This window comes from Dermacentor variabilis, chromosome 10, assembly GCF_050947875.1.
Source record: "Dermacentor variabilis isolate Ectoservices chromosome 10, ASM5094787v1, whole genome shotgun sequence".
NCBI classification, from domain to species: Eukaryota; Metazoa; Arthropoda; class Arachnida; order Ixodida; family Ixodidae; genus Dermacentor; species Dermacentor variabilis.
Window position 1 is genome coordinate 59,096,725 of NC_134577.1, and position 22,015 is coordinate 59,118,739.

The 22,015-nt window shown below is 47.4% G+C and overlaps 1 protein-coding gene across 1 annotated transcript in view; it reads left to right on the forward strand.

The window, feature by feature from the left end:
- LOC142560599 (ileal sodium/bile acid cotransporter-like) overlaps positions 1-12,556 on the forward strand; it is a 33,041-nt gene extending 20,485 nt beyond the window's left edge. The window contains exons 3-5 of the mRNA XM_075672813.1: positions 5,464-5,635; positions 7,198-7,435; positions 10,740-12,556. Of these exons, the coding sequence (XP_075528928.1) occupies positions 5,464-5,635; positions 7,198-7,435; positions 10,740-11,226 (897 nt within the window). The 3' untranslated portion in view covers positions 11,227-12,556. The remainder of the gene's footprint in view (positions 1-5,463; positions 5,636-7,197; positions 7,436-10,739) is intronic.
- Positions 12,557-22,015: the final 9,459 nt, after the last annotated feature.

Consider the following 22,015-nt stretch of genomic DNA (forward strand, 5'->3'; position numbering starts at 1 on the left):
TACGATTATGAGTGGTCTAACTGTACATCCATCAAGATGTTGATCGCGCGGCAGATTTTTCACGCACGTATAATGCTAGACGTGATTAGGTGGGGGCGAATTAGAAAGCCACCGGATGACACCAGATGTGCTGTTACTTCAACCTTCGCTTTGCAAGTCCGGGCAATGTGGTGAGCGAATATGTTGATGTGAGACATTTATTCGTGGGTTATCTTTTGCTAAGGTATATTTTCCCCCACATTTGTTGTAGCAGTGAGTCCTGAGCACGTCAACTGCAGCTGTCGATCGCGCTCGAGGATCGTTATGGGCATATCGATAGCAGAGTTTCAGCAAAACTTAAGTCAAGCGAGCTTGAAAATGGCCTTGAAGCAGTGCTCGATCTTCCCGGAGTTGGATCTCGATTGACTCTAGCGCAGCGGTGCCAGCGTAAAAGCGCAATTAACAAGACAGGTAGGCACAACAAGCGCGGTCTATAGTGTGCATCCATTTTGTTTTCTGTGCTTCTGCGGTGACTCGACCATGCATTCTAAAAAAGCGTCGCTTGCTTTTGTTCACTTGACTCAAGCACGCTAGAAACCGTCAGTGACAACATAACTTCAGATTACAGGAGCACTCGCTTGGCACCGGTGCCTACAACATGCACCACACGCAGTGTTTCATTGTTTTGAGCGAACTGATCCCTTCCGGGGCGATTGTCGTTTGTTTAGAGCACAAACATGGACTGTGGCGCAACCTTTTGGCCATGTACAGCTTCCGTGTACGCATCAGTGGGCTGTGCGGTGTGTCGACATCCTTTTGTGAGATAAAACGTGAATGTTTGCTCGTGTGGCCTTGTCGGTTCGCGTATTGCATGCGAATATTTCCCTATTACGTATGGAGAAGTGTCATCTCACTTGCGACCAAGTTTTTAGGTCTAGCCAACAGTGCTGGCGCAGGTTAACACTCCCAGAGTTACTTCTAGTTACGTAAATACCCCAGGTTACGTGAATACCCCAGAAAGTGAATGAGAAAACGGCACCGCAGTAGCTCACTTGGTAAGAGCATTGCACGCGTAATGCGAAGACGTGGGATCATTCCGCGCCTGCGGCAAGCTGTTTTTTCATCCACTTTCTTTACATTAATGTACCATTTCTTTAGTTCAGTTAGTCAGTACAAGCCATTTCTCCTATGTTGTCCTTGGCGTCTTTGTTTGTTGGCTGCTTATATATATATATATATGGAACATCACAGCAATGCCGATGACGTCGGCGACAATTCGCCTGTTAATTGCTATCGCAATAAAAGGGCAAGCATATGCATTGTATAATTGTCTATTACAGCAGCACTTTCATTCCAAAAAGGAAGTAGTAATATACCATACAGGCGATTACCAACTTTTGAACACACGCACAGTAACAAAAAAAATTCACTTCAATATAGAAAAATCAAGGTAAATGCAATAGACAAGCTAGAAGCTAAGTTTTGCAAACATCCGAGCGTCATGGTGTTCAGCAACGGATATAAAATGTGTGGCTTTATGCTTGTTCAATGAAAAAACTGGTGTGCTCTTTTTTGACCAGGGACATAACTATAACGTGGTGCGGAAGCTTGAGGATTTAATGTTTGGGCTTTTATCACCATAATTTGCCAGCATTTTCTGCGTAAAGCAATTAGTGTGTCGCCAATCGTAGGTTTGAAATTAACTACATAAAAAAGGCATCCGATTCGGTTTTTACACTTGTTGTCGAACTCCTATATTCTTCTTGATGACATACTTGCATCTACCATCTGCGTGTATTTTTACATAAATAGAGGGGTAGTATGGGTGCATCGTAGCGCAGTTTCATAAATTTTTTTTTTATTAATGGCAGGTTTAACGTATTAGTGTATGGTTTCCAAACGGGGAGGCGCAATGAAGACTGACGTGCGCGAATGGGTAGTATAATTTTTCTTTTCAGACACAGAGCGGTAAGTCTTTTAATCTGCAGATGATCCTAAGCGATTATGAAACACTGTTGTTCGAACTAGTTTCAGTGACTCTCGTTTCCGCTCTGAAGCAGGACAGTTCAACGGGATTCTACGAATAATAGAAAAAAAAAGCAACCGATGGCAGGGTTTGTAACGCAACTGCAAAGTCTGCGCGGTGTCCGGTTTACTCAGGCTATCTAATGAATAAGGCATTGAGATAGGCGGTGTGGTAGCGCGCGTCTGTGGTAATCTTAAGGACATCCTGATCAATCGTTGACACCATGCGCGATAAGCGCCTTTTTCGAAATGGACCCGAGGTACTTGCGCGAAAGAGGAGCTGCACGTTGCGATAGTGTTTTTGTAGCACCAGCCAAGAACTACCGTCAAGGATCCGTGACATCGGCTCGATGAAATATACTTCATGTGCAGGTAGATCGCGGACGACGAAGTCGTCGCGTAAACCACGTACGGGCGCCTACAAAAGTGGTATACTCCACGCAGTCCACGCTGCGGGAGCCGGAGCAACGGCAAAGTGCATCGCAACGCCATCTGCAGGCAGCATCTGAAATCATGTCTGCCGATAATAACGGGCGCCCATTGGCTGTCTCGATCCCAGATGCCGCCTGCAGATGGCGTCGCGATGCAGTGTGCCGCTGCTCCGGCTCCCGCACCGTAGACTACGTGGGGTATACCACTTTTGCCGGCGCCTGTACCTACGGAACATCATGAACAGACTTTAGAGCACGCCTCGGGCGGCCGTTCGTGCGGCGAGCGTCGGCTTTGTCCCTCGTAACCGAGCGAACGAGCGCAGTGAAGGATGAAAGCGAACGCGGAGCACAGCGGGAGACGAAAGACGGCGATCGCGAAAAGAGCACGAGGAGGAAAGCGGAAGAGGAGGGTGCAGCAGAACCATGAGGCGGAAAGTGGAGGAGGAGGGTATGGCGAGAGCGCGAGAGGAAAAGCGCAGTGCCATGCAAGAAGGGCTTTGCGGGCGACGATGGCTACGAGATGGCGCCGGAGTAGCGCGCGCCGTCTGTATGGAAACAAAGCGCTGCATGAGCCGAGGTCTGTCTGCGGCGACTGCTGTGAATCGCGCCTCTCGTGATCTCCGGATTAGAGGCAGTCGCGCTACACTTCACCCTGTTTGCAACGTACCGAACGAGACATTGTCCGAGCGAGCCAATATATCGCGAAAGGAAAACGCGTATGGAGCGGCGCTCAAATTTTGCATTACGGAGTATCGTAATGGTCGGGGAATTTGTTTATGATTGAGAGTAGCAATACTTTTCTTGCGAACCTACATCAAATCTACACGTGACCCGATCAAGCGTGATAACTGAAACGTGTTACCATAGTTTGAGATTAGGCTGCGCGCGCGCTACCAGATCTCGGTGGCTATCGTGTGACTTCACATATAGTTCCATAAAGAAATATTGCCGTTAAATCTGGCGCTAATGTCTGTTGATGCCCGTGTGGCGGATGGACGAGCATGGCATAGTGTACTTTAGTTTGCCTGACAGGAATGGCGCGCATTCGCAAGGTGGGGTTGGAAAATTTTTAAAGGACTCGTATCAACTTCGTCCTTCACGCATTGACCGAGCGTGCTGACGTCAGTTTATAATCGCGAATGTATTGTGTGACATTATTAGCTTGATTTATTTTTCCGGTTTCTCTCACTCTGCTTTCACGATGACTGTTTCAGAAGCCACGTCTGTTTTCACTGCGAATGACGCGCAGTGATGAATTTAACTGAGGCGTGGCGATATGTTTCAGCGAACACAGAACTCGTGAACGTTTTCCTCGGGTCGTTTCTCAAGCGCAGGGAGGAAGGTCGAACCGCCGTTCCCGAACCGGTCAAACACAGGTTTCTCTCTCGCGAAGCCTTTGGCACGCTGTTTCACGTGTTTTTCGCTATAGGAGTAATCGTCGAACACTGGCTTATCTTTGACCTACGAAAAAAATAAAGCTAACGGCGCCGCCTTGAAGTGGTTGTGGCTACCCGGTCCAAGCCCTTTGTGTATTTCGACCTTGCCGGAAAGCACGAGGCATTCTCATAGCGAATGGCTTCTGTTGTACGGCGGTTCGGTGAGCGTTGCGGGACTGATAGAGCGCGCGCGATTTCCCCAGCCAGGCTTTGGCTGTTTGTTCGGGCGGTGCTCCAAACCAGCAACACTTTCCGCACTGATTATGATGAGCCTCAAACATTGCACGTCCTTCGGTGTGTGCGAGAGATGGCGGGCGGGCGGGCCAGGAATCTGGCGATCAGCGCTCCGTTGCTAACTTTTGTTGCGGCGCAGCGAAGACTTGGGATATTCCAAGTGTGGTGTGACTCCACAGCAAGCGAAGTATATACTTGCTGTAGCGGGCAGTTGAAATTTGTCGTTCACGTTGTATCTATGCGCGGCCTTGTTTAACCGTGACGATAGCCTCATGCGCAGAGTCACCGACCTGTCTTTTTTAAAACCAAATGTAACTCTATATTAATCATGCTTTTTTTTTCATACCGTAATGCAACGATGTCTGAAAGGAACGCGTTCTTTGACTAGTTGGCAGACTTCAGATAAGCAGAAGTGCATTACGGAGTAAAGCACCCAACACGAGAGGCTATCAGGATGGGAATGCACTGGTCCCCTTATCTTCCGCAATAATTAGATGATAGTAGTTTCCCTTTGTCGCTCGTGCCACATTTACTCTAATCTAGGCATCCATTTTCCCCTTCATGCTTCTGATTACGATAGCAATGTAGGGTGCTCAGGCTTGTGGCAATGCACCATTCACGGACTTTACTTTCCGGCTCTTCCACGCCAATCAAGAGGAAAAGAAGGAGGAAAGGGGAGTGAGGATGGCTGTGAATATGGCGAAATATATAGTAGGTGTTGATTCAATCACGCATAATTTCTCTTTTTACATTCGTGCAGCTGTGCAAAATACCAAAAAGAATCGGTGAGCATTCAAAACCTTCAAGAACCTTACCTATTATAATAACTTACGTATATTGTCAACAGAAAAGCAATAAAGATTTATGCCGTATTTCTTGCGCTCATGCGTAACTATTGCCGCTCTACTTATTTAGGTGCGATAGTTCAGGAGCACGAGACAAAGCTGAATCCGAACGCTGTGTTAGCTAAGTCACTGCCCTTTGGTCCATACGCTATCCTACGTATTACTACGGAAAAATTTCGCCTCGTCGTTGTACTTTTTCATTTATGTTGGTATCAGTTACATGGTAATGAACTCAAAACTAATCTATTAACGCTCAGCATTCTTCCTCATGCTTGTACATCTGCATTTATATACTGTATTGACTTTGCTACAGTTCTCAAAACAGGTTTTTATTAGTCTGTATATCCATAGTCTGCTGACTGTGTTTTGTTCCTCCCAAGCAAACTAGAACGCCGGTGAGAAGCGTGTGTGCTCGGTACGTCCTTTCAACTCAACATTTTTCGCACGTGTTAATGATTGATCTATACATGGGGAGGGCTTGTACCTACGAAGGCCTGCTCTCTTACCTTGCAGGTTTCCTATGGCATGGGCCTGCTCTTGCTCGAGAATGCTCTCATGCGGTTCGGAATCTTCATGCTCGGGTGCTCGCCTGGTGGAAACTCGAGCAACCTCTGGACTCTGATTTTCAACGGCGATGTTGCGCTCAGCGTCACCATGACGTTCGTCAGCACCATTGCCAGCATAGGTGAGCTTTTGCGTGCCTCATAATCAGAAAGTGGTTTTGGCACGTAAAACCCTAAATATTATTATTATTATAGGTGAGCTTTAGGGAGACTAGACGTCTTTAGGAAACAGTTCTTTTTTTCTTCTTTTTTTTCTGAGTCCTCTTCGCTTTCGTGTCGGTGCTAAGCCTAGCGTAGCGAGAATGCACCGATTCTTAGGCACATTCGACTGGTCGTTTCCTAGCGCTTCTGCGAAGCTGGAAAAGCCATTTAACACACACGCACAGACAGACGGACGGACGGACGTGTGTATGTGTATGTATGTGTATGTGTATGTATGTGTATGTATGCGTATGTATGTATGTGTATATGTATGTATATATTTATATATCCGGAATACACGCTACTAAAGTCATTTGTCTCAGTAATAAAGCTTCGTTGTCGTTTTACACTACCATCAGAGCGCTTTGAAAGCGCTATGAAAAAGCGCTCTTGAAAGTCAAATTTGCCATTAGCTAACCGCACTGTTGAGCGGGAGGTAATTGTGATGATTTCCAATGGCATTTCCTTCCAAACTGGCTGACGAATAAGTCAGATCATATAGTAAAGCCAACAAAGCATTTTATATATATTACAGTCTAACGTGCTGCCTATCTCTCTTTATCTTGTGAAGTTACTAACTGTGCTTGTAACGACCCCGACTCAATGTCTTTCAGAAGAGTTGCGATGTGGATCAGTTGGTACATATTCTTGAGATTTCAAGGAGTCAAAATACACGAAGTCAGTGTCAGTGACCACCAAAAAACAATCTTTTCCTATTATGTGCAATTACTTCAATCTCTTAGCATTGAATTTCGCACAGTACTTGTACTAATGAGACCTCTGATATATAATTCACGTGTCGGACACGCACGTACACTGTAACGTATTCGCGAGGCGCGATATTGTATGTATTGTATGCATTTGTACGTAGCTGTATTTGTTAGTAGTTTGTATGCGGTTATAATGTTGGTAGTTCATTTCAATGCATTCAGCTGTGAGTGCATTGTTGAATCCAGCTGAGAGAGAGAGAGAGAGAGAGAGAGAGAGAGAGAGAGAGAGAGAGAGAGAGAGGGAGGGGGGAGGAAAGGGGAGAGCCAGGGAGGTTAAACAGATGGGAAGATCCGGTTTGCTACCCTACGCTGGGGAGAGAGGGGAGGGGAGGTAAAGTGACAACAAAGTAGAGATAAAGGGTTGTAATTAAGGGTTGCACATCACATGACTATGCTTCTGAATTTCTCTTATGTATGCTTCCCCCCTCCCCCCTTGTGTAATACCCCGACAGAGGCCTTTAAACCTGACGATGAGAACGATGACGATGAGAACGGAACGGATCATGCCCTTCCACTTCACCTCTCTTGACTGATTGGCGCGCATGCGCATTTCAGTGGCCGGTGCGCCCCATAGCGGAAATGGCCTGAAATACAGCAACTGCGCCAATGAATTGCTAATGCCTCGGGTTAACGCAAAGCTTCACTACAAGTCTTATTGCGAGTTTGCACTTCTCTGCACCTACTCTATAGCATGATCATTATTTTATCCGCAGGAATGATGCCCCTGTGGGTGTTCATCCTTGGGCGGCACATGTCACCCGAGACGGGCGCGTTGCGCATACCCTTCTCCAACATCATTGCCAGCCTTGCAGGCCTGGCCGTACCCTTGGCCATCGGCATGGCCGTCCATAGGTTCAAGCCTAAATGGGCCCTGGCGTTGACTAAGTACATCAAGCCCATTACCATCATCGTGTTGATCGCCATCCTCGTCTTGAGCGTCACCGTCAACAAGTAAGGGTTGATCGCGCGCAAATTGCTTGCATTCCTATCGTTTTGGGCCGGCCTATAACAGTAAGGAGGGTTATTTATCATCGCCTCGCTCTCGTTGATCTATCCGATCTGCGTTATGTTATAGTTTTTTTCTCTGAATTTCGCCGAATGTATTAGGTAGCTATATATATATATATATATATATATATATATATAGTTAGCTATATATTAGGTAGCTATGGGCAGGTATTAGTGGTTAAAAAATCTGGACAACATTAATTGATGTTGTCAAGTTGTAGTGACGGTGAAGAACACGGTATTGCGAAACTGTGAATCAAGAAACTAACTTTTTATTTGGACGCGGACTTGTGCCCACAAGGTGAAAGCGGCGAGCAGAGTCGGCGGTTGTCGAAATCTGATTTGCGGCTCAAGCGCGTTGGCTTTTATGCACGACTCGTCGAAGGTTCTAGTGGAATCGCTGGGGCCTGCGTGCCTTCTAGAAATCACTATGCAATTTGCCTGACGCGCGCACATTCATATAGCACAAGGTTCGGTTACAACATACAACTGATTGGACTATCGATAACATTCGAGAAACTTTCGATGCATGCGGGTGCATCCTGAGCCGAGCGATTCCATTTAACATTTGTTAGCCGGAGAAATATAAAGAAGTACACGTGTCAATGCCCCCATCTTAAAAAAGCATCGTCCTGACGCTGTAAACACCAAAGTCAAAAACAAAACCAGCGTAGTAAAGAAAGAAAAGAAAATTGTCGCCGTCCATACTGCCGCCTCTACTGTGGCTGCGGCCCACGCGAGCTCTCCTTTTCAATCCTCCGACATATCAGGCATGCGACGCAGCTGGCAAAGCGAGTGGAGGCGAGCGCAACGACGAGGAACGCGGTGTGACGTCATACCAGACGGTGGCGGTGAAAAAGGCGCGGCGCTGTGCAGCGGCGGAACACCTGTGGCTCGGTGCTACTAGTGGCGCATGCGCAGTAGTGGCTAGGGAGCGAGCGAGAAAGAAAATTGGCAGTGGCTTAGCTCGGCTATGACAGGATATGCGTATCGAAAGCTAAGGCATAGCATGGTTAGCCTTGGTTAATCTTGATTGCAAGTCCAGGTTAGTCTGGTTGTCTATTTATGTTGCGGCGTTTAGCCAGTCGTTCGGCACGCTGTTCGTCTGTTTCCTGGGCGATTTGTTTCCTCTTCATCTCGTTCCGATGTCGATTCCAGGCCTCCTTCTGCTTATCAGAATTGTAGTCGTCCATACTGCCGCCCCTACTGTGGCTGCGGCCCACGCGAGCTCTCCTTTTCAATCCTCCGACATATCAGGCATGCGACGCAGCTGGCAAAGCGAGTGGAGGTGAGCGCAACGACGAGGAACGCGGTGTGACGTCATACCAGACGGTGGCGGTGAAAAAGGCGCGGCGCTGTGCAGCGGCGGAACACCTGTGGCTCGGTGCTACTAGTGGCGCATGCGCAGTAGTGGCTAGGGAGCGAGCGAGAAAGAAAATTGGCAGTGGCTTAGCTCGGCTATGACAGGATATGCGTATCGAAAGCTAAGGCATAGCATGGTTAGCCTTGGTTAATCTTGATTGCAAGTCCAGGTTAGTCTGGTTGTCTATTTATGTTGCGGCGTTTAGCCAGTCGTTCGGCACGCTGTTCGTCTGTTTCCTGGGCGATTTGTTTCCTCTTCATCTCGTTCCGATGTCGATTCCAGGCCTCCTTCTGCTTATCAGAATTGTAGTCGTCCATACTGCCGCCTCAACTGTGGTTGCGGAGCACGCGAGCTCTCCTTTTCAATCCTCCGCTATGTTATCAGGCATGCGACGCAGCTGGCGAAGCGAGCGGAGGCGAGCGCAACGACGAGGAACGTGGTGTGACGTCATACCAAACGGCGACGGCGGAAAGGCGCGGCGAAACACCTGTGGCTCGGCGCTACTAGTGGCGCATGCGCAGCAGTGACTAGGGAGCGCGAGAGAGAAATATCCGCGGCGAGGCGCGCGTTGTGACGTCATGTGCCTCCTCGGAGCACCGCAACGGCGAAATCGCAAGTTCGCGGCCAGTAAAGCTTTCGCTTTAAAAAGAAATCCGAGGACACCTAAGCACTTATAAATTGCGAGTGCGAAAGCATTAATGTTCCCTTGAACGCGGCCGAGTGGTCCTTCGAGTTAGAAACTAATTCTCGCTGGCAAGCGAGCGCGTTCAGACGCTTGGCGCGTTTTGATTTGGCCCTATCACGGTTGGAACGCAGGCGAGAGCTTGCGCGGACGAGGAGAGAGAGATTCCTGATTGGGGGGGGGGGGTGAAAGGTGGGGCTAAGTGCAGCGTGGTAACTGTAACTGACGGAGAAGGAAGGCACGGACAACGGCTTGCGAGAGCGAGGGTGATGCCGCGGCGACGCCCTCTCCCCTCACTCAACACCTGCCGCGCCATCGCAGCAGCGGGTGTCCCCTTTGGCCCACTCTGCTCCATCGAGATGCGCTCTGACGTGGCGTCGCTGCAAATGGGGAATTTTCCTGCCGTTTCGCTCCTGCAGTTGACAGACGCCCGATTTTTCGCTCAGTGGGCCATTTGACGTTTTCGCATCAAAATATGCGATGCACAGAACCAAGGTAGTGTTGTTTGGCGACGCGCAAAACAAGTCGGACAATATTTCGTATGTTGCTTAATTGCATAATTGCATAATCAATCAGAAAATTGTAGACTCTCATGAGAAATTCCCGATCCAGAGAGAGACAAAAGGGGAGGAAAGACAGGGAGGCGTTAGTCAGTGTAAGTACCGGCTGGCGACCCTGTGCTGAGGAAAGGGGTAAAGGGAATAAAAGGAGAAAGAAAAATAAGAAACCAAGAAAAATTCACACAGTAACGCGATGCTACGCGCTACAACGTTCAAAGACGGTCGCACAATTCACAGGTCCTTAAGAACTTCAGCAAAGCCCTTAAGGCATTGAGTTCCAAATCCCGTCTGGACCAGTGTCCTAGAACATTTTCTTCTGTGAAAGGGCGATCGTCCAGTTTTCCGAGCGCGATCCGCCTTTCTGTTGCTCTACAGGTGCTACGTAAAACATTTTTTCCAAGCCTGAAAGAAGCCAGCAAAAGCACTCCAAAAAGTTCCGCGCGACTAGTTGCGTGGAACTTTGTTGGGGTTTTCGGGATTTCGGGGTTACCGCAGTGCTTACGTGTTATTTGTGCCTTCGAGTTAACGTGCACTTGGGCTATCATGCAGACCTCGCTTGTAGGGTACGTATCGGGATGCGCGTTTTATTATCGAACGCAGTCACTGTGATCCTAAACGCCCCTCGTTTTCCGCCACTTTCAGGTACATTTTCCTGCTCATGACGTGGCAAGCCCTGCTATGCGGTGCCCTCGTCTCCTGGAGCGCCTACGCATTCGGCGCGCTGGCCGCTTTCGTGGGTCGCCTCAGCCGAGCGCAGATCATCGCCGTGGCCATCGAGATCGCCTTCCAAAACAGCGGCATCGCCGTCGTCATCCTGTACACGTCACTTCCGCTTCCCGACGCCGATCTCGTCATTGTGCCTGTCGTCTGCCAGGCGATCCTGCAGGGCGTGCCCCTGTACGTGCTGTACACGGCGAAGCGCATCCAATCGTGCGTGTCCAAGCGGCTGCATCCGGACGAGAAGCGAATTCCCGAATCCACTTCCTCCGAACCGGAAGTGGAAAGCGGACTATTTCCGGCGAAGGCCGCCGATGGAGACGCTCGGGCCTCTGCGATGCCTAACAAGGATGCCCTGCAGGAGCTCCAAGACGTGGCCACCGACTTCGAGGAGAAGAAATCTCGGCTGTGATGTGTGCACGAAAGAGGCCGGACTAAGAACTTCAGAAAGGAATATATCGGTCCCTTTCGATTCGGCCAGTGATAATCTCTCGCGCATTCCTGCGCGCAGGTTTGCGCGTGGACGTGGTGTGTGGTTTTTGAAGTGGCCTTTAACAGTGTAATATATGCATTGTCACCTGTCGCGTGCTCTCTGTACAGTATATAGTTCTTCAGTAAGGATTGGTGACGCCGGTGCGGGTGCGATTGTGCTCAGTGTTTTAACGTGTGCTCTTTTTATGGGATTGAGCGGCAAGATGTAGAATCTGCGGGTATATGTCTATATTTCATATGCGCTTGCGGTCACAATTTTTCCACGGTCATAAGACGTACCGTGGAGTTATTCGGGTATTCGCCTTGTAAGGACGCTTTCGCTGAATTGACATTGAGGTTGTCCGTTAATCCGGGGGATATGAGGAAAAGCGGAGAAGTGCGTATTATTTCAACTCACTATTTTATCACTTTTCAAATGCACAAGCTGGAGAACGCAAGGTGTGCACTTCGTTTGAATTCAACACCGATCTTTTATCGTTATATAAAGAAATGACGTTTTATTGCTTCTACATTTTGTGACTGTGCATGCGGGTTCACTGTTCTAAGTTCGCCCCAGTTTATATATAATTTTAACATTGTGTCTACTGGATATATTATCTGTTGGATGTAATTTTAGTCAATAATATAGGTTCATTGTATTTTTTTAGCGGGGAAGCATGTTAGTCCCTGCCATCTGCCGGATGTATTGTTGATACCTTTTCTCGCTTCGGCATTGCTGCGCGTTACAGTTTGTTGTAGGTTTTAATCTGACCTTTTATACTGCCTTCTGTTCGTGCACTGATGATTCAAGCGACAATTGCGCCCTTTAGTTTTTCAATGCAGAATTGTCATCGTTCAGTGCCCCCATTTTAAGCACGGTTATATATAATGGTAGTTGTTCACCACTCCTAGAGTTTTAACTGTTTTTTTTTAAACTTCAATGCGAATATGTTCATGTTGAAGAAGTTATTGCAGTTAAACCGCAGGAAACTGCAGAGCATTTTAACCGTCGGTGTTGTTTTAGTGATACTGTACATTTCTGAGTGTTCGATTCAGAACTTCCTAAAATGCGAGTACGTTGTGTGCGCGTTACGTAACTCTTAGCTCTCTTCCGGCGAGAAATACAACCGAGAAACGCTTTTGTAGAACATGTGTGCGCTCAATGCGATATTTGGGTGTGTTGCGCCGCTGTACATGACGTTAAGATTTGTAGTTGACACCGATGCCAAGAGCGACTTAATTGTGCAATAAACACATTTATTTTTTTCAAATTGAAAGCGATGATGCCTGTCACTGACGTATGTTCACTTCCCCATCGCAGCAGCTTATATATTCCTTCTAGGCGCTCTGTGCAGAATTGTGTACGCCAAGATACTGCTCAATAAGCTGTCGCGATAAAAAATAATTCGATGCTTATACCGCGGATATTAAACAAGAAAAGAAATTCTGATTGGACCTTTTCTGAAAGATTGAATATTGCGTTCAGCATGCATTAGTAAAACGAGCTGGAAGGTAGAGGCGTACGGTCCTTGGCTTTACGTGTCAGTATGCCACGCAGTGGGTTCACTTGTTTCGTGGTCTTTAGGCAATGCTTTACATCAGATATATACTTTTTGAAGAGATTGGAAGGGTGCTTTCGAAGTACGGTGAACATGAAATAGTTTACATTCAGACATCTGAGATTCCTGCTGAGAGCTCAGGCACGGAGTCCGCCATTCGGTCAATGCGATAAATCTCGCTAAATAACTAGAAACACTAAATCCGATCTGCTGCGGTAAGCTTTCTGATTCTGAAGAATCGACAAATAGGGGTCGAACCAAATTTTGTGTGGACATAATTAGTTTTCAACTCAAGGGGATATTCCTGTTGTTGCGCAAGTTCAATAACCACATATAATTGCTGGGGGTGTTCATGCTATAGCCCTACTGTGCGGGATCACTTATTGAGCAGCTTGACCAGCTTTCGGACGGAAAATTCCGCCTGCAGTAAAAGCCGCAGGCCGGGACACCATCGCGGAAATATATATATATATTTTATTCAGTAGGAAACACGAATGTGTTCATTCGCCCAGGAAGTATTCGGGAACTCTATGCGCACTGCGCCAATATAAAATGGATCACTTAATGCGTGTGCGAACCGGAGTTGCGGAGCGCTAACTATGGATTTGAAATGGTTTCAGAATCATCCTGTATTTCTTAAACAGCTGGAGCGGAATGAGAATGGAACGATGGCATCAGTCAGGTAGATTAGGTGTAAATAGAACGGGAGCCTGAGATTTCGGAATGGAGTTAAATTGGAATGGGCACCTAGTCCCTGAGCACGGAACGTTGCTCATAAGCGAGCCTACAAAACCGTCACGTTTGCCGTTTAGACGAAACTTGACTTGGCTAGTATATTGGATTTCTCTATTTTTACTCAATAGCCGCTCTTTTGATACCTACCTGGAGGTACCTCTGCCGCGGTAATCGTAAACAGCATGGTATTCTACAGATCCGGCACTTGAGAAGACCTGGCAACCGTTCTGCGTTACGAGGTACTGTATTTAAAGACAGCAACTTCTAGATGTCCAGGCTATACTTCGGTTTAGCAAGAGCCTCGAAAAAATGGTCCCCGCTGTTATGTAATTAAATGTGAAAAAAAAATGTCCTGCAAAGCGTAATAATGTGTTTCGCTTTTATGTCGGTCATCGAAGTGAGAGATTAGTCTAGTTGGATGCGTGGTATGCACAACGGCGTAAGGTTGTTTTGTACTTTGCTTCGCGCGAATAAAAATGGTTTCAAAGAACTATAGATTTTTGGAAATAGTGGACTTCCTTTAGATGAAAAGCCTTGTTCGTACATCGCAGGGTGCGATATCATCGTGAACCGCCCAACACTTGGGCGTCTAGTGTGAAACTAACGTCAGCAGAAACTAATCTCAGCAGTCCCGAGCGGCCGTGAAACTGTGCACCATGCTGTCGGTGTACCGTGCTGTCCGAATTTATCGTCACGCTCGGCTCCAAATAAATACTTCTACTAAATTGAAGTATAACCGCGTAAACACGCCGGAGCGTAGTTACAATTATCAAAGCCTCAATAATTATAGAATTCTCTTTTTTGACTTTGACGACGTCTGGAGGGGGATCGTCTGCTCTGTGACTTTGTTTTTTTTTTCCTTATTGAGACTAAGGCGGGTCTTCGGAAGAGGAGACTGCATGACAGGCGGTCACCACGAATTGACAAGTTTTGGGGGCATTTCGATCTTAATAACTGAATATATTTTGCACAACCATGATATATTCGTGGCTTCTAACCTGCCAAGCATGCATAGCTGTTTGTTGACGCTATTTGATGAGGAAGGCAATGAAGTTTAACAATGTTTTATGTATTTCTTTCTCTAACCTTGTTACAGCTGTAATAATTGTCTCGAGTACTCATCTAGGATATTTGGGAAACAAACTTCTTAAAGTACAGGTACTGTGTTGGCGAGACTTGTGCTCTATTAGTAACAGGCATATGCTTTGCCATTCGAGTGTTCGTGCAATGATTATTTTGGTGCCTCATGATAGTCTTCACAGCACATAGGCTGACAGGTTTCTGGCGAAAGTAAAGCTGACTATGGGTTCTTTTAAAGCAGCGGAAATCACGGAGATTAATAGCAACAACGCTCTGCAAAGATACAGGCCACAAAGCGTGTTTCTTCTTGTGCAAGAAAATTGCACGTAACATTATTTGTAACGTTGTTAGGCATCAAAAATGTGTTTTTTTAGTTACGAGGGACGCAAGCTCACGTAAATAACTTGTAGAGAAAGCCTTTATTGCCGGAATTGAAGGAATGGACTTGATAATTTCCGCCGCTCTAAGGGTGGGAATGTCCCGGCTCTCACCATTCGGAGAACTTAAAAGGAATCGGGAAATAGGTGTAACTCCGCTGTTCCCAATTCGACTGTGGCTGCAACGGAGGGTCCCACTTCGCTGCTCTGGTTCAAACTGTTTCCTGCATACATGTAATCACGTTAAAGAATCCTCCTCGCTGAAGTTCTATTTTTCTATGTTTCAGGGCAGGAATCGGGAACAATTACTACCATTAACGGAAAATTTAGTCTCCATATTATATTAGTACATTGTCTGCACATTCTGTAGATTTCATACTTTTGCATGTACTATCACACTCTGTACAGCCTATTGCGATTGGGCGCCGTGTCTATACGAGATAGTTTTTTTTCCTAAACAGCAAAATATAGCTATGCTGTTTTGCCTCGTGCCTTAAGACACGGTCAACATATTCCCTTCAGTGAAGAATTATAATGAAGCGTCGTTGATAAAGGTAGAGGAGGTACATAATTTCATTCTAAGGTCCAGCAAACTCCACTGAAAGGAAGTCAAAGCGGGGTAGCATGATGTTTTCCATATTGTCTGGTCAGCCCTCATAATGATGGATATGATTGATTTGGTCTTCAGTCAAGCATGTCGCGTTCTTTTTCGCACAACACGTGAATCATGCACACGCCGTGAAAGCATGTGAACAAGTCAGTTATTGGCTGCAACCTATGCGGGAAAGGAAAAGTTGCTTTTTCACTGTTGTTCGACGGAACTCGACACGTTGATCGTGCCGTCAAACATGGCAGCGCGTTCAGCAAGCTGGCTGTGTGTACCGATACACTGAAGTGAAACGTGGCCCCATTTAGTATGCAGGGGTTTCATGTCCGCGGCTGTTTTCTTGCCAGTCCGCTGAATAGAATTGGCAAAGGCAACACTCCTACACAAATGCGTACGTAGTTACTGAAGGTGACATCATTGAAATGGCGAATACGTAAGGCCGCAGGTGCGGTCTGTGCGGAGCACACAAATTTACTCAGCGTTCAGTAAGCGACCGAAGTGTCGATTAGCTTTGCCGCCATATGTCGTGAATCTGGTTGAGCGAGAAGGCCAGCCTAGCGGTTTTGAAAAGGGTCTATTGTACGCGTCAAAGTTACGAATAACGATAGCGAGTACTATCGCGAATAGTAGGACTCGAAACTCATGGCAGCTAAAGTCCCTGTATGTAGGCTTTTTTTTTTCAGCGTACCTTGGAACTTTAGCACTGATCAGTACGCTGGCACCTACCTCTGCCGCGATGCTAATATTTCTACTCGTTCACTTTGGACAAATAGGACTCTGCATTAAAAAGAAAGAAATCACCGACAGTGACGATACTGCCTAATGCGAAATTAGAGCGCAGCTGTTTAGGTGTTTTGAATTCGCGATAAATTGAGACAAATAACTTGAATCTGAGCGTCAGAGTCCTCTCGGAAGCGGCACTGAGCGTCTGCTTGAATAGTTCGTTTAGCAGCTGTGGCAGACGAAACACTTCCACCGGTTGCATCGCTCATTGTTCAGAAAGAAAGCGGGCACACGGGAAGGGGTGGCTCGCGCGGAGAGCATTTTCTAGCGGCGGTGGCGGCGCAAGCGAAGTAGCGCATGCGCAGTTGGTACGAAGCCCATGCTAGCGCTTTGTTCCCACGTGTGATATTGGTGGACGGGCTCACCGCATGTCTTAGTAATGACGTCATCGACGGCCGGGTGGCGGCGCACTCTACTATGGCGCCATCTCGTAGCGGGTCGCCGCCGTGCAGCACGTCTCGTGCGGCGCACCGCTTTCCTCCTCACCTTTTCGCCGTGCCCTTAGCCTCAGCTTTCCTCCTCGCGCTTTCTCTGTGCCCCCTCCTCAGCTTTCCTCCTCGCACTCTCTTCGCTATCGCCGCATTCAAATGCGCTCCTCTCATTCGTTCTGCCGGTTGCGCCGACGCCGATGCCGAGACCGACGCCGTGGTCGGCGCTCAACTCAGTTACAGGTGCCTAAGAGCTACGTTCTAAAGATGTTACGCCGCCCCACAGTCGCAGTCTGAGATGTAAGCACTTCGTAGTTCAATTTATAATTGCTTGATATTTGTGTTTTTTAACTGACGATTGCTTGAAACTCGCCAAGTTATCTTCGGCACTGATGGCATTGCTGTTTCTAATTAAAAGCAGAGTCATTTCATTCTTAGTAACAGTGTGTTTTCCACTGCCTTAAAATTTTGTTTGTCTTAATGCGATGTATGTGGAAGGATGGTTTGATGGTGAGGCTGAAAGCCTGAGAATCCGTCCTTTCAGGAGTCGGACTCTCCACCAAATCGAAGCGCACCTACAATTTGAAATCTATACGACCCCTTACGATCTAATTAAAATAAATTGTGAAGGTCGCGAAACTGCACAGTGTGTTAGTTAAGGTGCCATGGCTAGTAGAGGGTACTGGATTTTGACCACCTGAGATTTGTCAACGCGCACGCACAGCATGGTACATGAGCGTTTTTTGCATTCCGTCCTCCACCTGACATGCCTTCGCCACAGAGTCTGATGGGTCTGCTGAATTTGACCTCACCCTCCTGGCGCCTGCCGCTGCGTCTTTTATGTATTGCTCCCGAATCATCCTAGGAAAAGATGCCGACAGTGGTGCTTTGCTGCATTGATTGCCTCGCACAAACACACGTGCGTACGTTTCCATTCAATGAAAATTCTTGCGAAACGAAAATTTGATTTTGTCTGCTACAAAAAAAAAAAGAACTGCGACAACATAAACAATGATCTGTGGCGAAACTAAGAGCAACCCGCCGTGGTTGCTCAGTGGCTATGGTGTTGGGCTGCTTAGCACGAGGTCGCGGGATCGAATCCCGGCCACGGCGGCCGCATTTCGATGGGGGCGAAATGCGAAAACACCCGTGTGCTTAGATTTAGGTGCACGTTAAAGAACCCCAGGTGGTCAAAATTTCCGGAGTCCTCCACTACGGCGTGCCTCATAATCAGAAAGTGGTTTTGGCACGTAAAACCCCAAATATTATTGAAACTAAGAGCGATGTGCCAATCTTTCGAAACCGAAAAAGTGACCGAAGCTGTCGTATCACGTGACCAAAGCGATTCCGTTGCGTCATTTTGGCGGGGGCCTGCGCTCGGAGGAACAACGCGCGGCGCCAGGCGACGGTTGCTGCATCGCCGAATGCAGTGGTGCATGAGTTGCCACTTTTTTTTTTACTGTGTGATTCTCTGTGATTTTTTTTTCTATTTTTCTTTGTGCGCCGATAACTGCGGCTTGAAGCTATTGTCATCTCGGTTACCACGCAGTCCTCCACTGGCAGCCTAACACGTGAGTAGATCGTCTTTTTTTTTCCTTTCCTTTTTCCGTTCAAGCGTCGACAAGGCGTCGTTTCCTCTATGGTTTTCTGCTCATTGCCTTGCTCGAAACTTCCGCAGTAAAGGCACGTTCACACCGAAGGCGGAGCGGGCAAGCGGACAAGCGGATCCGGCCAAGCGGCCGCGGATTTTCCGCTTTGCGGAAAATACGCGGCCGCTTGGCCGGATCGCGCCCGGACCGATTTTTTCCGCGCGGATAAGTTGGCCGCTTTGGCCGCAGCCAATCAGAACCCGACATTGCGGAAGCGCTGGTGAAGGAATCTAAACGAATGTCTTTCTCTGGGCTTTTCGCTTGTTATTCAAAAGCGTCAAAACGGCAAGTTGGGCTAGTTAGTTGGGATTGATAGTAAGGTTTGTTACAGCGCAACACAAGACGAGGACAAAAGAAGATATAAAACAACGACACGGCGCCGTGTCGTCGCTTTAAACCTTCTTTTGTCCTTGCCTTGTGTTGCGCTGTAACAAATCTTGAAAATCGACTAGACGAGTGGCGAGTAAAATGCCAACGATCTCGTCTTCTTCGTCTGAGCTCATCATTTTGCAGAAGTAGATAGCGAACGGGAGCGCGCCGACCCACGAAGAAAAAAATATCGAAAGTGCGCGCACAAACCCAAAGTGCCGCGAGATGGCGGCACGTCCCTGAAATTGCTAAAGAAATTGCGAGATGCCCCGCCCTCCTGGCGGCGCGGATAGCCAGACAACGCGGCCGGTCTGAACAGGCGCGGGCGTTCGTCGCCTCGCCGCTTTGAAAATCCGCTTGTCCGCTTAGACGCTCCGCTTTCGGTGTGAATGTGCCTTAAAGCCGCCCAGGCCGAGCGCGTTAGTCTATGTCGTATAAAACGAGGTCCATCTTCAAGACTTCGCTAAGTGACATATTCGAAGCCACTGCGAAAAGTGTACCAGCCTAAGTGCGCACAATAGCACAGGTGGCCCGTGAAGTATCGTAAGGGGACGTGCTAAACGGGGCCACTCGACAGTTGTTGTTCTTAATGCTACGGAACAGACATTGTTGAGCAAAGCGATTAAATTCGCGTGGGAGCCCAATGCACATAGGCCCCTGCGTGTGTAATGCCTCTTTTATTCAAAACTGTGCAGCCTACCATGAGACTCATTTATCTATTTGATGGTTTAGCTGCACTCTGAAAACCCTCGCTAATCTGCCTTAACCTATCGCTTTCCGGTCTGGCACCACTCCTCACTCATGGTACAACTTTGAAAACGTCGCACTACCAATTGCAAATTATTGCCACGTGTAGTCGGGGCGTTTTAAGTTGCAGGCGAGGTACTCTATAGGCTACTGACCTTACGGGGCGTGTTCCTTTTATGAAGTGCATTTCCTCTTAAATGTTCCACACGGACGATATGTGCAAAGCTGAGCCGTATAACTCATTTTGTAATCCAACTGCAGACTATGCCCAATGCGGGCTTCTTGCTACGTTCTCAACATGTCTCTTCCGTTTCGTCTGACCAGGGACACTGTAGAACACATGGAGAAAGTTGAAGCGTACGTTGTACGATACGCCACAGTTTACTCGTCTCGTATGCTTTATCGCAACTGCGTGGCATGAAATGACTTGGCAGTCATTTGCTTTGCCAAAGAAAAGTAAATGCCATGCACTTGAGATGTGGCAGCTTCTTACCTTTTTTTGCAGACAATATTGGTGACGTGTAACAGCTTCATCTGTCTCGTATTAAGTATGGTGGCGTGACGCGTTTTCTTCATACTCGATTACTGAAGCTGCTAGAAGTACCTTTATAAGGTTGTTTATTTATTCTCTAAATCGATATTGCATCTTCCATTCACTGTGTGGTGTGTGCTGTTCCTCGTTGCCAAGTTTGTCTTATCCTTTGTAGAAAGGCCCTTGGAAGATTATTGTTTCAACTGTTCGATGCTACTGTCTTGCATTTTGCTCGAGACCTTGTTCAAACTCGTCTAAGTAGACGCCCAGAATGGTTGTCATTTCATAAGGGTGGGCTCCGGGTGCTCTTATTGCGCCGCTGAGGTCGACATCGTGAGTACGATCCCGGCAACGGCGGCCATATTTTAATCGACGGAAATGCAAAATTCTCGTCGACGATTTAAGTGCACGTTAAGTGACCCCATGAGATCAATATTAATCCTGATCCCCCTACTACGCTTGCGTCATAATAAGATTGATTTTGGCATGTAAAGCCCTTGTATTTAATTTTTTATGCTTTTCTTATGATGGGTGTATGGGTATGGGTGTATGGGTGCAATGGATTGTTAGATATAAATGCAGAAAGGCAAGACAATGCAATTGCGCATTGCCTTCTTTCCCTCTATATTGTCACGCGTAGATTGGCTCGTTTTCCTGCCGGTGATCGTTTTTCACCGGATCATCACTGCTATTGAGTAATCGCTTGGCCCAAGGCGCAGCTAAATTACCCGGAATTTCTTAAATGTTGATAGCCGATTCCATAACGGGACAGGCTTATCAGATAGCGCGCGTGACTCGACTGCTGCTTCAGACTCACCAATGTGCGCGAGTACCAGCGATAACCTGCATGCAGTGTGCGCTGATGCACGTATAGATAGCCGACGGACCTTGACCCGCTAGTTGAGATTTCGGAGACCGGTGACCGCATTAACTGTTTTCATTGTGATTTTACCGTTGGTTGCCTTTGTGGGCACGAGTACGCTGCATAGAGTGTCTCAGAATCTTAACTAGCGCGCTTGGCAGTGTTTGTCGTTTTTTCACCGTTACTACAACGCGGCAATATGCTCCTCCCTTTGCAGGTTGTTTTATAGTTTTTAAAGCTGTCATGGGAACGTCAGGTTCAATGCGTCACTGTTGTTTTGATTCTTCTTCAGATTTTACTTTTGTTTCTATGTTAACGATCTTTTGCGGCATTGGTATGCTTCAAAAGTTTCGATTCCTTGCGATGTCTTTTGAATTTCCTACCCAACAGCTGATGTGTATTTCAGAAAGAACATACATGACGTCGTAAATATTTCTGTACAATGTTACAGCAACGTCTACAATGTTCAGCTATTGTTACATGTCGATAACTTCAACGTCATGTTTGCTGCAGTGGAGTTAACAGGCAGACTAGGCACAGAGCGCGCGAGAACTTGCTTCCCTGTAATCTATTTCACTTCTGTGTTGGCTAGGGCGCTACGAGTGCTGTGAGAATCGTGGTCGCTTACCAGCGTGAACAGACGAGATCGAGACGAGTGTGGACGACACCCATGGAGGGCGCTGACTTTCAACTGCATTTGTGTCCGGAATTGCGAGAAATGTATATCATAAATCGGAGAAAGAGATCAACGATCGCGAGTACGTGGTCGTCGCTTAGTCATAACTGCTTATTCCTCTAAACATACCCACCGATAAACGCACGCGCAATCCAGGCAGTGGATTCACAGCGCACGTCCAGATACGATGGCACTCTCTGGTCCAGCCAATGCAGCCGCTGCCACGGGCGAGCGCAGTCGAAAGAAACGTGCGTAGCCCTCTTTGTTTTTATATTCAAATGAGCAACACCATCGTGCTTAGCCTTACTGCCACGCAACGTTAAGAA